This window comes from Benincasa hispida, chromosome 2 (assembly GCF_027475165.1).
Source record: "Benincasa hispida cultivar pf3 chromosome 2, pf3_genome.v1.1, whole genome shotgun sequence".
Classification (NCBI taxonomy): Eukaryota; Viridiplantae; Streptophyta; class Magnoliopsida; order Cucurbitales; family Cucurbitaceae; genus Benincasa; species Benincasa hispida.
The window spans coordinates 65,142,060-65,158,576 of record NC_143479.1 but is presented as its reverse complement, the minus strand read 5'-3'; the positions used below and the strand labels follow the sequence as shown (position 1 = coordinate 65,158,576).

The 16,517-nt window shown below is 35.3% G+C and overlaps 1 protein-coding gene across 1 annotated transcript; it reads right to left on the bottom strand.

The window, feature by feature from the left end:
• Positions 1-1,389: 1,389 nt before the first annotated feature.
• Positions 1,390-5,882, bottom strand: LOC120071151 (Protein kinase superfamily protein). The gene is made up of 7 exons (XM_039023250.2): positions 5,386-5,882; positions 5,069-5,296; positions 3,593-3,928; positions 2,936-3,491; positions 2,437-2,623; positions 1,935-2,301; positions 1,390-1,724 (listed from the first exon to the last, which is right to left on the bottom strand). Exons 1-7 carry the CDS (start codon positions 5,701-5,703, stop codon positions 1,596-1,598), a joined length of 2,121 nt encoding a protein of 706 aa, XP_038879178.1. The 5' UTR covers positions 5,704-5,882; the 3' UTR covers positions 1,390-1,595.
• Positions 5,883-16,517: the final 10,635 nt, after the last annotated feature.

Below are 16,517 nucleotides of genomic sequence, written 5' to 3'. Positions count from 1 at the left end.
AACACGGGATTGAGCTACAAAATAGAAACCAAACTAATATTCTTGATTTGCTTCAAGCACAATTTCTAGAGTGGTTTAAAAATAAAGTAAGTTTGTGGTATTGTAGTATTGTAGTATATTTTTCTGTTTTATAATCATAACTGTATAGTGATGGTGAGTTCCTAATATACTTTAGATGCATAAAAATTCAATAGACAGCTAATAAAATTGTGTGGGTTGTTTGTATTTTCATGTGGCCCTAATATTCGAATTAATTCACATAGTGATTGTGTATTTTCAATGGTGTTTTATTCAATTCAAAAGATCGAGATGATCATTGCACAACTCAATATTTGGAGACACGATGGTGAAGAAACCAACTTTTATGGCATCCTAAAAGATGTGATTGAATTAAAGTATGTTGATAGAAAATAAGTTGACCTAAGATCATTTTACAAGCAAATTTTCGATAGTGTCCATATCAGAATGAAAAATTCATCCTTGCCTCCCAAGCACATGTATTTTATGTTAATAAAATTCGATTAGGTAATGGTTGGGAAATAGTTCATAAAATTCAATATAGATGAATGCTTTGACTAAGAAGTGGATTTTGAAATCCATACACTATATAGAGATGATGTAAACCTAGTTATAGTCTGTGAAACCAGCGAAATCACTGAAAAAATGGGAGTATGAGGATGGTGGAAAAGGCGACAGAAGATGAGAACGAGGAAGAATGCAAGTCTTGTTAGCAGTTAGTAAACGTTTCTCGCCCTTAGTAATTTCCCTTCTACTTCATTATAGTCGTTGGGTAATTCTTTTAAGTTGGTCAGTTAGATCTTGTTAGCTAACCAACCTTGCTTGTTGCCTTTTCAGTCTGTGTTCACTAGTATAAATAATAAAGCTAATGTATTCTTTTGGCACTGACTAAGAAGAAGAAAAACTACTCCTTTAGTTACAGATCAAGTCCTCAGAATCAGAATTTAAAACTTAGAAATGTAATTAGAAGTAGAACGTTTTAAAATCCACAATCTAAATAGACATAATTAACATCAATGTTGATATACTAAATTTGTAATTCTATCTTTTAATTACATTCCACTAATGATCATGTTCAAGCAGCACTTGCAGAACTATTCCTTAGCTCGAGGGGTGCTAAAAAAAACCATTTTCACGTAGGCGTCTACTTTGCCTAATTAAATGGTCATATAGTTGGCTCTGTCCTATTAAATTTTAATCATTATGATTCCGCATGGTTGGCTTTTGTACTCTGTAATCCTTCCTTACTGTAATGGTTAAGCATTAAACAAAGATTCAAGCAATCCCATTCTCTTTCGAGCCACACAAATTTGTTCTATAAACTAAGAATGTCCTACCAAATGCACATTTTCACTGTATAATTACGCAAAATTTTCCACCGAAACTTCCCCCAATTTCACCGGAAGGAGTAAATTCCATAACATTTAAAATGAATGGTATTATTACTTTCTTTTGGTATCACTATTGATGCAACAACAATGACGAGTATATGAGCAGTGATATTACTGAATGTCGAAGAAATTAACAAAGGTTACACGAACCAGCTGATTAAAAATTAGAACCTGCATCAACAATGGTTATACAGTCGAAGCAGACACTGTTGTTGAAGCCCGAAGTACTTGCTGAAGCATCCGTGCTGCAAGACGCTGAGTAATCCCACTGAAAATGCGGCCACCAAAACTGCGAGCCTCAGGCTGTTGTAGGACCTGTTTGTGGAAGATATTTAACAAATTAGGCAATTTAAATATGGTTTAATTGACCTTCATCTCACATGAGATTCTCATCTGCAACTAAATGCGAGCCACATTTAATTATAATAATAACGAAGTCTCATTCGGGCATAGTGGTATCAGATTTGTGTATCATCAGGCTGCAGCTTCAGTACAAGCACAAAAAGAAAAATATGCTAACCGTACCTGCACAATGGGTTGCAAGAGTGTAGGATCAAAATTTTCAGAAGATTGAAGTAGTCTCCATATCCTCAGTACCTGATCTCGAAGCTCTACAATACTTTCTTGCTCTTCATTGCTCATACCGAGAGCTCGAGAACTATTATCCCTAAATAATAGAATTCTCATAAAATCAGGGATAGAATTAAATGTATCATTTACTGTCCCTAAAACAAAAGCTTCAGTCACACGAATAGCTTCCTTAATAGCTAAGACTCGTAGACCCTCGCCATCTGGACCTAATAAAAGCTTCAGGACAGGCTGTAGGGCATCTTTTACAGAGAAGTCTCTGTCTTTTCTTCCCTGAAGCAACAGGTTTTCAAGTCTACTCCATCTGTAATGGGCAAATAAAAAGGTTTCAAGTGGGCATTCACTAGGATAAATACATAATCACCATTTTATTGAAAAGAACATCAGGTTTTGTATAGATTGTGAAATGAAATGAGGTATAAATTTTGTTGGCACATGCCTAAATTTCCCATCTTTAAAAAGCAACTCGATAAGCGCATCTCTCAGATAAGGATTTGGATCTGTCAGAAGCCTTTTAGCAAAATACGGATATGAAGCAGCCAGAACTTTGAAATTTGGATCAGCATACAGTGCTAACCCTTCCAGTACAGTAAGCGATCTCAAAATTAATGCGTAGTATGCTGGCACTGAATAATTATTAAGAAAGCAAACAATCAAGTTCAGTAATAGGATAGCATTTGCACTAATTATAATAATAATAATAATAATAAAGACATCGTAACCATGCGAAAACATGTAGACCATCTACAGCTTCCAATTGAAAATAAAGAATAATTTACCCACAGCTTGTGGTTTTCTTATTATTATACATGTAATAATTGTAAAAGAGAGATGTTGAGGCCCATTAACACATTAATTAATAAAATCTTCAACGACTTCTCAAAATTAAGTTGCAAGCTTTTAGAAAATAAAAATTTGGAGGAGATGGACTAACTCACCATTGAATGGATATTGATAAAATACTGCACCCAAACCATCTACTATTGTTTTGAAGTTTAGTTCACTCACAGTTGCATTAAGCGTGTCATCAAAGAAATTCCTCAGAACTGGCACAATTGGAGAAACATCAGTATCAGGTGACAAGAAGTCTAAGGCATAATAATCACGAGCCATAGCTTCATAATCCCGATTAACCATGTGAACAACATGTCCGATAATTGCACATCTTGCTTCTTCTGGAGTCTCACTCATCATTCCAAAATCTAGAAAGGCAAGTTTTCCCTCCGGTGTCGCCAACAGATTACCAGGATGAGGATCCGCATGAAAGTATCCATACTCAAGTAGCTGTCTGAGACTGCACTGTATGCCAGTATTCACCAGATCCAAAACCTTCAGCCCCTGTCTCTCAATAGCTTCCTGCTCATTTAATTTCACACCATCAACCCACTCCATCGTCAAAACTTTACCACTCGTATAATCCCAAAATATGTCTGGGACAAGGACATCTTCCTTGTCAGCATATAGTTTCTTAAACTTCCTAGCATTCTGTCCTTCCTGCATGGGTCCAGAAAATTAAAATCAAGACCTCCAAAAGATATTGACATATTTGTGATAGACTTTCGGTGTAAGAGAGATGTATAATAAGAAAGCCTAACCTGTACATAGTTAAGCTCTTGATAAACTCTGCGTGCAAATTCATCTATAAGAGCAACAACATCACTGGAAATGATGTCAACATATTTATTTATGAGAAATCCTAAGCTTCTTATCAGGTAGAAATCTAGTCCTATAGCTTCTTCAATGTTAGGGCGCTGAACCTTTATGGCAACCACTTTGCCAGATTGTTTGAGTTTGGCTTTGTACACTTGACCCAAGCTGGCAGCTGCAACGGGAGATGGGGATAATGATGAGAAAATGGAATCAAGCGATAATGCCAGCTCCTTCTCAATGCATAAAAATGCTTCTGCATCTGGGAAGGTCGGTAGATCATCCTGTTCAGAGACAGTAGCAGTTGAAGGTGATATAACCATCTAAACTCCATATATAGTTGAATATCACACACAAACATATAATGAGTTTTAACTATGGCCTTATCAAGAATGGGCTTGAATCACTTGACTTCAATTAACCTCAATTATGCTTTTGGAAGTTTTCATCACAATCACAATCACTTGAATTTGGGAGATCAATTTTTTAGGATGTCAAAAGCAAAAATTGGAGAGGTGATGCGGATAGACCAAGTCATAAAAGTAACACAAGATGACGTTTTCTTATTTTCCTTTTTCTGATTTACAACTAAAGCCAACTACAGAATAAGTACAATAAGGGAAATTCTAAGAAAGGAAAAAGTATTTATCCTAAAAGTACAGCCATAAAAAAGAGGCCTAAATTAAAGCAATAAGAAAGAAAGAGAAAAATCCTAATTTAGTAAATACGAAACTTCCCTAACTTTGACTTTAAATTACAACACACGACAACCCCAAATACCAAGTTTTAAATAATATCTTAGACTAAGTTCCTAGTATAACGATCGATAACCTTTTCCATAATAGAGTTTTTTTCTTTTAGAAAAGGATACAAAACTTCTCATTAAAGGAATGAAAGCAAACTAATGTTCTGAGATATAAAAGGATACTATGAATAAGAACAAAACAAACCTTGGAGCAAAAACCTAAAGAGCACAAAAACAGAAGCTTAACAAAAGATTAAAACAAGAACTCAAAGATCATAAGTTTTGAAAGGATTAATAAAAGAAAGCCAATTGCAATAAACATATTGAATGGAATGCCCTTCGAACTTCTTGGAGAAAGAACACCATGAAGATGGCTTTAGCCGAGTCAAGCCAAAGGTGGAAGAATATGAGATTATGGTGAGGACATCTGAAATCATTGACAGCATTTATGTTCCTTCAACATGTTGCCATTACTCATGAATTGTACAAGTCATACTACACCTATTTGGAGATTAAAAAGAGATCTATAGTCAATGACTCATGAGATAAAGCGAGAGATTGGCCAACAGGCCACCACCTCAAATAAATCTTATGAGTTCTCTGCATGGTAGAAAAAAGATATTTGGTAAATTATGTACAATGGCCAAATGGAAGGAGAGTAGAAATGGGGATAACATACTTGGAGCTGAGAAAGCTCCTCGAGGTATTCAGGTGGGCAGATGTCTGGCCTGGTGGACAATCCCTGGCCTAATTTCACGAAAGTAGGACCTAATCGGGTAAAAATTCCACGCAGCTCAGCAGCTCGCCGCCTTTTATTTTGATCGAGTTGGCCACTGTTTTTGTCTAACCATAATTTGACTCCAAATGAACTAAGCGCAACCAGAATTTGCAGAGCCCTCCGCAATACCTGGAAATTTTGGTCAAGACATTAAACTCTGAAGTAGGCAGAGCAAGAACAATCCGGTAAAGCTGCAGAGAAGGGAGGGAAAAAAAAACCTCAATTGGGCGAGAACCGTACGTATTAGCAAGAAGTTCCGGGTTGTAGATGGGAGCGTTTGTAGCACGAGCCATTGCTCTGGCCTCAGCCTGCAAATCATCAGTTCGATCCACAGCCAAAACCAGCTGGGTCTGCAGGGAGCTATCGTTGTTAATAGCAGGCACAGCCCTGGGTCTCGCCTCAATTAGAGCTGCAAGAGGCTGTTTTGATCGAGCTAACTTTGGCTTAACAACGGTAGTTCCATGGTAAGAGCCATTTAACCTTGAAATCGCGTCACCCGACCGCCATAACGAATATTGACCAACTACAATACTCATGTTTCGGTGGCCGAGGAACAAAATCCAACGGATTGTCGGAAGAAATTGTTTAAGGTGCCGAGAATTTTGGTTCTCTTTTCCCGCATAATTGTTTCGTCCACGGAACAGCAATAAGTACCAGCCACAACCACCGTAGCATGGCGTGTTTGCAAACTGCACTTCAGAAAATGGAACTTTGTCATTTTTCCTAAAATGTCTTTTCTATTTTCTAAATTAGAAAAAGGAAAAAGTAAAAATAAAAGCTAAATTATATATATATATATACACACACACATATAAACCCTTTTAACTTTACCTAAAAAGTACTTTCAAACTTAAATATATATATATATATATATACCCTTAAAACTTCCATAAAAAATTCAAAAATAACTTTATCTAGTTTCAGAGAAAATCATTAGGAGTTTCTTTCAAAAATACTTTAAACTTTCAAAATTTTAAAAAATACTCTTAAAAACTGCTCCAAAAATTTGTATATAAGCAAAAATTATTAGTACCTCGTTGTAAAATACCTCCAAACTTAAAAGTTACTCTATTTATTGTGGTTAGTTAAAAGAATTCAAAATGATTGAAGATGATATTCATTTATTGATCCTTTTTGCATTTATATATTCATAATTTTGCTAAGTTTTAAAGGAAATTTTGATTTTAGGATTTTTCTTGGAATTTTGTGCTTTGACTTGAAGTTTTATTTTATGTTTGTTTACTAAGAAAATTGGGGTAAGAATTGAATAAACGGGAGAAAAATAAGTGGTGAAGACTAATGAGTGTTGGAGAAATCTTGGAAGAATCTTGGAACTAAAGTTTTTATTAATTAATTAAAATGAGTGATAAGTTCCCTTTAAATAGGCTTAAAGGGAAAGGGATTGTACATACCTAATTAACTAACTAACCTAACCTCATTTAAATAGGCCCAAAGGAGAAGGATTTTATCACACCTATTCTAAAACTAAAATTTAAAAAGAGAATACAATCTATCATTTTACAAGAAATACCCAAAATACCCTTTTTACAAGAAATGTTCAAAATACCATTGATATCCCTACATCAACTCGGCCCCTTAGAATTAAACTCATCCTCGAGTTTTAAGTTGAAAGCTTGAACTCATCTGGGGCTTGATAAGGGAAGACGTCTACAACATTGAAAGTATTTCTTATGTTGAATGAAGATGGGAGGTCGATCTTGTAAGCATTATGATGCGAGGAAAATGGAGAGTAAATATGCGTGCATCTTATGATATGCGTTGATCTCCATGCGTCGATGGTCATGCATTGGACTAAGAAATATGTAATATGCGTTTAAGAATATATGCGATGACCATGCGTTCTTGCCACAAGTTTTCTTGCTCTCTCGCCAAGTATAACAAGATCGCAAATTTCTCAAGATGATCCGAGGTCGAACTCAGGAACTTGTAACTAAATGTTGCGAAGTAGTGTGTAATTAAATGTTGCGAAGTAATGTGTTTGAGGCGATGAATAAAAGAATGAGGAAGTTTGAAAAACTATGTGCTACTCCTACTCCTAACTAAATAGATTGAGCAATGGAGGTATGACTATGAGAGTTGGTAGAGACGCGACAACTGTTAACGCGTAATAAGATGCATGGAAAAATAGATAAAATGGTGGAGGGGATAAATTCACCGCATCATTAAGCTTGATCACAAGGGTAATCCCAGCTCGCCACACTAACGCATCGCACACCTCTCGGTGGTCAGCCGCATGCTTATATCTCTATAATACATGGTTGTGTTGAACATAAGATTATTCCTATCTCTAGGAACACTGCTTACTTTGTTTAGTGAGTTCCACTACTTACCCTCTCGGTCAGTTAGTCGTCGCTGATTAGCTCATAGACAAGTATTGCGACCGCTTATAGACAAGCGTTGCTACAGCCTCACACTAAGAAAAGAGGATTAACTCACTATACTCGCGCAACGCACACCTCTCGGTGGTTTGCTACATGCTTCATATCTCTATGTCGCATGATTGAGTATGCGATAGCACTTGTAATCTTACTTAGTTCGTTGCAATGAAAGTAAGGAATGATAAAGAAGAAGATAATGAAGATGGTGTCGAAGGAAAATAAAGAGATGCATTGATTACAAAATGTATTAATGTCTTAAGCCAAAATATAATACAATACAAAGATAGAAGAGAGATGGAGGGCTAGATGTAGGCAATCTCTTGCTTCCATCAGATGTGTGTCAAAGTTGCCGATGATGCCATGGATGGGCAGTGGAGTAGTCTCTCTTGAGATCTATCTCCGGTAAAGCCCCGGTCGTCACTCGGAATGGGTTGAAGGAATGAAGAACTCTCAAAGAATGTCTTCTCACGCTCTCATCTATGATCACAAGAATCTACCTCAAGGCAGAAGCTCATATGCCTTGAATTTGGGCTCCACGACTCTATTTATAGAGCTTAAATGCCGACAGCATTGGTGGTCCCGCTCTAAATCGCTGCCACTAACGGCGCAGTAGGTGAAATGTCAACATCATCTTTTTTATACTCCCAAGATATGCTTTCATGCTCGTTTTTTTCGAAGTACCACTTGCGATCACCCTTCTATCATGGTTATTACTTTGCAGCTGCAACATCCATGCGATGAACGCATGCGATCAATAGCCGCAACATCCAATGCGATGAACGTATGTGATCACCCTTGCAATGGTCTGGGATTCACTGCATGCGATCGATTCCTGTGATAGCTACAAAAATAGACATTTTGACGCAGAATAATGCATAATATTGAGTTAGCATAGATTTTCCATGCTGATCGACGCAAGCTCACTTTTCACATGAATTCTTAGTATAATCACCGCATATTTTTCACATGAATTCTTAGTATAATCACCTCATATTCTACTTGTTAGCCCTTATAATTCTAAATAAAAGGCTACAATAACTTATATTTCTACCAGCTATCATATTATCACTGAATTTCTCAAGGATAGTAAATGGTCTAAACTTTTTGTCATTAAGTTTGTTGTATGCTCCTTTTGGTAAGTGGTCCTTTCGAAGATATATCATTACAAAGTCTCCCAACTTGAATGAAACATGTCTTTTATGAATATCCACTTGAGCTTTGTATGTGGAGGTTGCTTTTCCTAGGTGGTTAATACTTCTGAGTGTAGCTCTTGAATACGTTCAACAAATTGTTTAGCTTCTTTGCTAATAACTACATTAGAAGGAAGAGTTGTAAGATCAAAAGTCAAACGAGGGGGTCTAGTGTATACAATCTCAAATGGATACTTTCCGGTTGATCTATTTTGCATATTGTTGTAATTTAACTCCACTTGTGCAAGGTTAGTGTTCCATTGGTTTGATTGATTTCAACTTAGACATCAAAGCATATTACCCAATGTTTAGTTTGCAACTTTTGTTTGACTGTCTATTTGTGGTGGCTTGAAGAGCTGCTAAATTTGAGGTTAGTGCCAAAAAGTTTCCACAAACTTTTCCAAAAAAAAAAAAAAAAAAAAAACCTCATAAATTTGACTCGTTATCTAACACAATTGTCTTTGGAATTCCATGAAGCCTGACAATATTGTAAAAGAAAAGATTAGCATTGTTCAAAGCATCATATGTTTTCTTACAAGGTATGAAATGCGCGATTTATTGGTGTTGACATTCGACATGAAAAAGTAATTAAATCTTTAGCACTCTAATTTCATCAATTTTAGCATAGAAATATGCAAGTTCTGTTGAAGTATATCAACATGCAATTAAAGCAATAAGGATCAATATGCATTTTAATTCATCAATTTTGGTTATATATGAAGCATGTTCATACAATAATAAGTGGGTTTTAAGTAATACCTTTGTAGAACCTTGTCAATCTTGAACTCAGCTATAGATTATCTCCAATTCTTCTTGTGAACTACCTCAAGATCTTCCCCACTATTCTCTTGGAGCTATAGATTGAGTTGTGGGACTCAAAATAAGTTTGAATGAAGAGAATTTGGAGAAGAACACCACTGATGCAACTTGAAGAACACTTCTTCAACCTTACAAGTTTTCAATAAAATTTTAACAAATTCTAATAGTTCACATGCTCGATTTCCACTTCCATCTTCGCTATTTATTGCAGGACATTCATGCAAAGAAGAAGGTTGCATGAGGTGCAGCTCATGCTTGGAAGATTGAAGCAAGATCAAATGGATGTTAAGTGAGCTACTTGGTTGATGTAAGTGGAGAAATCTCATTTCCAAATTAGTGTTTTTTTTTTCAATTTTTCTAATTTCAAATTGATTTCCAAAAACAATTAAATTTCAAGATTGAAAACTTTTTTTATTTTACAAAATTAATTTTATAAATCAATTTTCTAATAAAATGAATAATTAATAATTAATTAAACAATTTAATTAATTTTAATTAATTTAATATCAAATATTAAATTAATTTTATACAAAACCCACCTTTATGAATCTAATCTTTAAATCATATTTAAATATTAATTAAATTCTCCAATTTCGTTTAATTCCAAAATTAAACACATAATTATATCTCATATAATTACTAATTTCCTTAATTTTAATTTGAACGTTTCAAATTAACTTATCATACTACTCTAAGGCTAATCCATTTACGAACTAGTAGGGGGATCTTGTGGACCTACAAATCATGGGCTCTAACGATCCAAGATTAATTGGCTAAATTCTTTACAACGAATTAACCCCCATTCGTTAACTAATGGGTCACTCCACTAAAGCCCATAGTTGCACTCTCCTCACAGTAGATATATTATGTCCACTCGATATAACCATGATTAATAAGTTAACCCTTCACAGGTTGTTCGTAATAACGGCTGGGTCAAATGTCTGTTTTACCCCTGTGATTATCTCTTATTCTTTAAGTCCCACCGATCCTCTAATGAACAATTGATTTGTGATCCGATCAACAAACTGAGTCTCTCTTAGGGCAATGAGAGGGTGGGGCCCCTTATTCAAGACCCGGAGTCAGCACTTAAGGGAACAACCTCTCTACTATCTCTAAAAGTGAGTAGGAGTGAATTTCATTTTGCACCCGATGTCCCTAACTATCTACCCGATCTTACCCCTGAAATGGAGGTTTATTGAGCCGACGTTGTTGAGCCAACCCTCACTTGTGCAAGTCTAAGGATAATCCTGAATAAATAGAAGTTCATAGTTAGCTCAGGATTAAGGTCAAGTTACCTAGGTCATTGCTTTGAAATAGTCAGTCTTAAACAGTAAACAACGTTATAAAGTAAGAGTGACTAATTTCATGGTCTGATCTTGTACAAACTCATTTGCACAAGACGCCCCCACTCCTCATGTCATAACATGTACAAATTAGGATCACATCGTCTGTAGCACTTTATAACTCTTTGTAACAATTACAGAGTAGGTTGCATCCAATAGTGTTATCAGAATAAGGCACCAACCTCATTCATATACTATAGATCATTTTGACTATTTACTCGAACCTGATTGACTCTTATGTCTCCACATAAAGTTCAAGTACTCATGTAATAGTCATGGATCTTTGTAGTTTATTGGATTTATTTCTAAAATGAAATAAGCAATCCATATATTCAATAACAACTTATTGAATTTTCAGAATAAGTTTTATTGTTTATAAACCACGAGTTTTAGGGCAGAAAACCCAACAAGTTCATAAACTAAAAATGAGGTTTTGTAGAAATACCTTTGAAGAATTCTTCAATCTTCAAATCTAGCTTGAATCTTCAATCCAAATGCTTGTAGATCATCACTTGATCTTTCCTACTATCTTCTAAGACCTTAGATTGGATCGTGGGATCCAAAATGAGTTGAATTTTTAGGGGAAAATTAGGCAATTTCTAGTATTTTTGTGTCAAGAAGAAGAACTTTTCTTCTTAAAAAATTTTCAGCATTCAACTCTAATTTTTTCAGCTGAAAATAATTCTAATTGATAAAGATCTGCATGCATCTCAAATGCATGAAGAAATGATACACAAACACTTCAAACATTGTGGAAACATGGGTGTTCAAAATGGGATAAATTTACTTATGCCTTTTCTAATTTTAAAACTGAATTTCAAATAAAATTCAATTTTCTTTTTAATTTTTGAAACTAATTTTTAAAAAATTAGAAATTTAAATTTATAAAATATTAATTCAATGATTAATATTGTATAAAATTCATTAATTTTTAAACAAAATTAATTCCATAATTAATTTTAATAATTAATTAATTAATTTAATATCAAATATTAAATTAATTAAATACCAGTTTCTGAAACATGAATCTTTGTTCATGTATTTAATATTTAAATCAAATTTAAATACTATCCAATTCTCCAATTTCATTTAATTCGATAATTAAACGTGTAATTATAGTATATATAATTACTGATTCCCTTAATTCAAATTTGAACGCTTCAAATTTACTCATCACGCTTTTCTAAGGTTTAGTCCATTTGTGAGCTAGTAAGGGACCTAATGGACCTACAGATCATGGGCTCCAACGATTCAAGATTAATTAGTTAAACTCTTTAAACTAAATTAACCAATATTCGTTAACTACTGGGTCACTCCACTAAAGCTCAGTAGTTGCACTCCTCTCATTGTAGATATATCTTTGTCCACTTGATTTAACCATAACTAGCAAGTCGACCTTCACAGGTTGTTCGTAATAACGACTAGGTCATAAGTTGTTTTACCCATCGAGATTACATCTTGTTTCTTAAGTCTCACTAATCTTCTAATGAACAATTGGTTTGAGATCCAATCACTAAACCGAGTCCTTCTCGAGCCAATGAGAAGGTTGGGCCCCTTGTTCAAGATCCAGGGTCAGCACTTAAGGGAACAACCTCTCTATTATCCTTAAAAGCAGGTAGGAGTGAATTCCATCTTGCAGCCTATGTCCCCAGCTATCTACCCGGTCTTATCCCTGAAATGGGAGGATTACTGAGTCAACATTTTTTAGCCAACCCTCACCTATGCAAATCTAAGGATAATTCCGAATAAACAGGAGATCGTAGTTAGCTCATGATTAAGGTCAAGTTACCTAGGTCATCACTTTGAAATAGTCAGTCTTGAACAACAAACAATGTTATAAAGTAAGAGTGACTTATTTCTTGGTATGGTCTTATACAAACTCTTTGTATAGGACGCCCACACTCACATGTCTCCACATGAACGATTCAGAATCACATCGTTTGTACTAAATGCAAAGTGAGCCGTATCCAATAGTGTTTCCAGAATAAGGTACTCAACCTTATATGTATACTGTAGACCATTTTGGCTATCTACTCGAACTTAATCCACTCTTATGTCTCCACATAAAGTCCAAGTACTCATGTAATAACCATGGATCTTAGTTTATTGAATTTTGTGCAATTTACATATTCAATAACAGTTTTATTGAATAAAACCTCAATAATATCTTTATTGCAAATAGAATATGTTTAATTTTACAAACTGTGAGTTTTAAGACATACAACCCAACACCATTTTGCTAAACCTATTCACAACAAAAAATATAGAGTCAAACCCCCTTTGTGTCCTTGGTAACCCTAATATAAAATCCATCGATAAGTTCTCCTAAATGTTAGTAGAGATTGGAAGAGGAGTATACAAACCGGTGTTTTGAGTGTGACCTTTAGAGATTTGGAAAGTAAAGCACCTTTTGACTAATTTATTGACATCTTTAAAGCTAAGGCCAGAAAAAACGTGTGACAAGGGTTTCATAGGTTTTGTCACAGCCTAAATGAGTTGCTAGGCCGTCCAAATGGGCTTCCATGATAATAGCCTTGCGCAGAGATCTTTGTGGGATGCATAACCTATTACCAAAAAATAAAAAACCATCCAAAAGGTGGTAATCCGTAGGAGGAGAGTAAGAGAAACATTTATGCCAAATATCATGGAAATCAGGATCATTCTCAAAACAATTTGATAGGTGGTCAAAGGCAATAATTTTACTTTGAAGCGAGGTAAGGAGGGATGACTTTCTATTCAAGGAATCATCCACTTTGTTAGTGATTCCGAAGGTATGCTTGATGATAAAATCGAATTTTTGTATAAAAACAATCCATCTAGCATGCATTTGATTTATGTTTTTTTTTAGAACGAAGGAATTTTAAGGAATGATGATCAGTTATTAAAATAAACTCCTGCCTATAAGATAATGTTCCCATTGATGGAGGGCTCTGACCAATGCATAAAGTTCTTGTTCATAGGTGGACCACTTTTATCTAGCCTCACTTAACTTTTCACTAAAAAACTCTAAAGGATGGGATTTTTGTGAGAGGACAGCCCCTATGCCAATAGAACTCTACTTCAAATAATTTAGTAAAATCTGGGAGAGCTAAAATCGGTGGGTTGGCTAGCTTGTCTTTTAAAGCATTAAAACTATTCAAAGTCTCTTTAGACCATGCAAATTTACCTTTCTTTAGACAATAAGTTAAAGGGAAAACTATGGAGCTAAAATGCTTAAAAAATTTGCGGTAAAATGATGTTAAACCAAGGAAAGATTGAACCTCTTTGACCGAAGTAGGTATTGGCATTCTTTGATGGCTGCAGTTTTTTTAGGAGAAGCTTGGACACCTTTTTGTCCAATAATGAAGCCAAGGAATTTGATATTGCTGCATAAGAAGACACATTTCTTAGGATTAATGTATAGAGTATTAGATTCAAGGATAAAGAATACTTCCTAGAGGTGTGTTAGGTGGTCATTCACAGTCTTATTGTAAATTAGGATGTCATCGAAGTAAATGACCACAAATTTGTTGATGCAAGGTAAACTATTTGGTTTATGAGTCTCATAAAAATGATAGGTGCATTTGACAACCCGAAGACATTACAAGCCACTCAAATAGTCCTTGGTTAATTTTGAATGCGACTTTCCACTCACCCCCGGTCTAATTCTTATTTGGTGGTATCCACTATGTAGATCCACCTTGGAAAATACCTTTGCATCAGCTAATTGATCAAGTAGGTCCGAAATTCTTAGGATTTAAAATCTATATGTGATTGTTATCTTATTGACCACATGACTATCTATGCATAAGCGGCAACTACCATTTTTAGGAGCTAAAAGAGCTAGGATAGCACAAGGACTAAGGCTAAGTTGAATATGTTTCTTATGTTAAATGTGAAACCCAAGCCCTACTTTCCCTACTTAAATATGTTCATTGATGTGTTTGTTTGTTAAATGGGTTAACTTATGAGTTATTGTCAAATTGTAGGGAAATGGGTGAGGAATAAGGAAGTAAAGAAGGAAAGGTTAAGTTGTAAAGCTTGGCTCTCGGATGAGTTTATGTTTGTGAAACCCGAACTCTACTTTCCCTACTTAAGTATGTTATTTGTTGAGATTAGTAAAAGGAGGGGTTTAATATTTGAGTTAATGTGGAATTGTAGGGAAATGGGTAAAGGATAAGGAAATAAAGAAGAAAAATGCTTAAGTATTGGAGACTTGGCTATCGGGTGTTTATAAGTTAGCCTAGCAAAAAGAAATTTTAGCTAAGTGTTGGCCGTGAAAATGGTGGTCGAGCATCGAGTAAATACTAGGCGAGCATCGAATAAAGGCCATGCATGAGCGAGGAAAGAATGGAGCATCGAGTAAAGGCCATGCGTGAGTGAGGAAAGGATCGTGCATCGAGTATGCGTGAGTGAGGAAAGGATCGTACATCGAGTATGCATGAGTGAGGAAAGAATCGTGCATCGAGTATGCATGAGCAAGGAAAGGATCGTTGCATCGAGTATGCAGTCGAGCATCGAGTTTGCATGAGCGATCAGCCTTAAGCACTATTTAGGAAGGTCAATTGTGTCGTTTTAGTGGAGTCAGCCCACAAAGTGGGTGTTGTGGTAGCCTATTAAGGATGAATGGCTGGCATATTCAAGTAAAAAAAGGGGAAAATTGACTTCAAAAAGTTGTTTTGAACAAACCACTCGAGCATTTGAAGAGATTCTAAAGTCATCTGAAAGCTAAAGAAGTCTAGTTAATGGAAGAAGGCTACCGAAAAAAGAAACCATTAGAAACTTTCTAAAAATTTGAAGAAGTACAAAAAGGTCAAGCTCTCGGGTAATCCAGAGCTAGTTTTAGATTTTTTAATATTTCAGCCAAATCACGAAGAATTCTAAGCTCAAATTTTAAAGTAAACTGTTAAGACAATTCTAAACAATTTTGTAGAAGGAAAATTGTTGAGAAAAGGTCTGAAAATTAAGTTATTTAAATTATAAGTTGAATCTAGAAATGGTGAACAAGCAGGTAACTGCTTGGGATGAATAAGCAGGTAGCTCGATGGTCTGCATGTGTGCACAAGCTAAGATGAACACCAGTCTATAGAAGGTTAAGCATGGGGCTAAGTAGGTAATCATAAGAGGCTTGGACATCTAAGAACAAGGCTGGGCATTGGTGTGCAGCCTGTGGAACGCCTCGGACATGCAATGGACACTTGATGGTGGGCGATGGTGAGATATGTTGCCGCCTAGCCAAGCCTGACTTCTAAAGTTATTCTAGGTGTTAAATGCCTAGGAAGGTTGGCGCTAGAAGGTAAGGTCATTATGTGAGGAAGATTATGAGTTTTAAGTATGAAAGTTAGTCTCAAAAGGGAGACCATAGCTAGTAGCTAAAATATGTTGTTATGTGCTTAGGGTGTATCAATAGGAGAAGCTTATCAACCCTAGGAGGATTGACCAAGGTTGTGAATGACTATAAACGTTTTATAAATGGTTGAAATGTTTTAGTTAAAGTTTATTCTCATGCTAGCTTATTTTAAAAGCAAGTTTTCCAAGCAAACCAATTTTAAAAAGGATGCCAATGCATACTAGTTTTAAAAAGAGAATCTCTAACATATATTTGAAGTAATGATGTACT

Coding starts and splice junctions, on each gene's coding strand:
- LOC120071151 (XM_039023250.2), bottom strand. CDS start 5,703: ATGAGTATTGTAGTTGGTCAATATTCGTTATGGCGGTCGGGTGACGCG. Junction 5,297..5,385: donor ACGGTTCTCGCCCAATTGAG/GTTTTTTTTTCC, acceptor CAAAATTTCCAG/GTATTGCGGAGGGCTCTGCA. Junction 2,302..2,436: donor TTTAAAGATGGGAAATTTAG/GCATGTGCCAAC, acceptor TGCCCATTACAG/ATGGAGTAGACTTGAAAACC.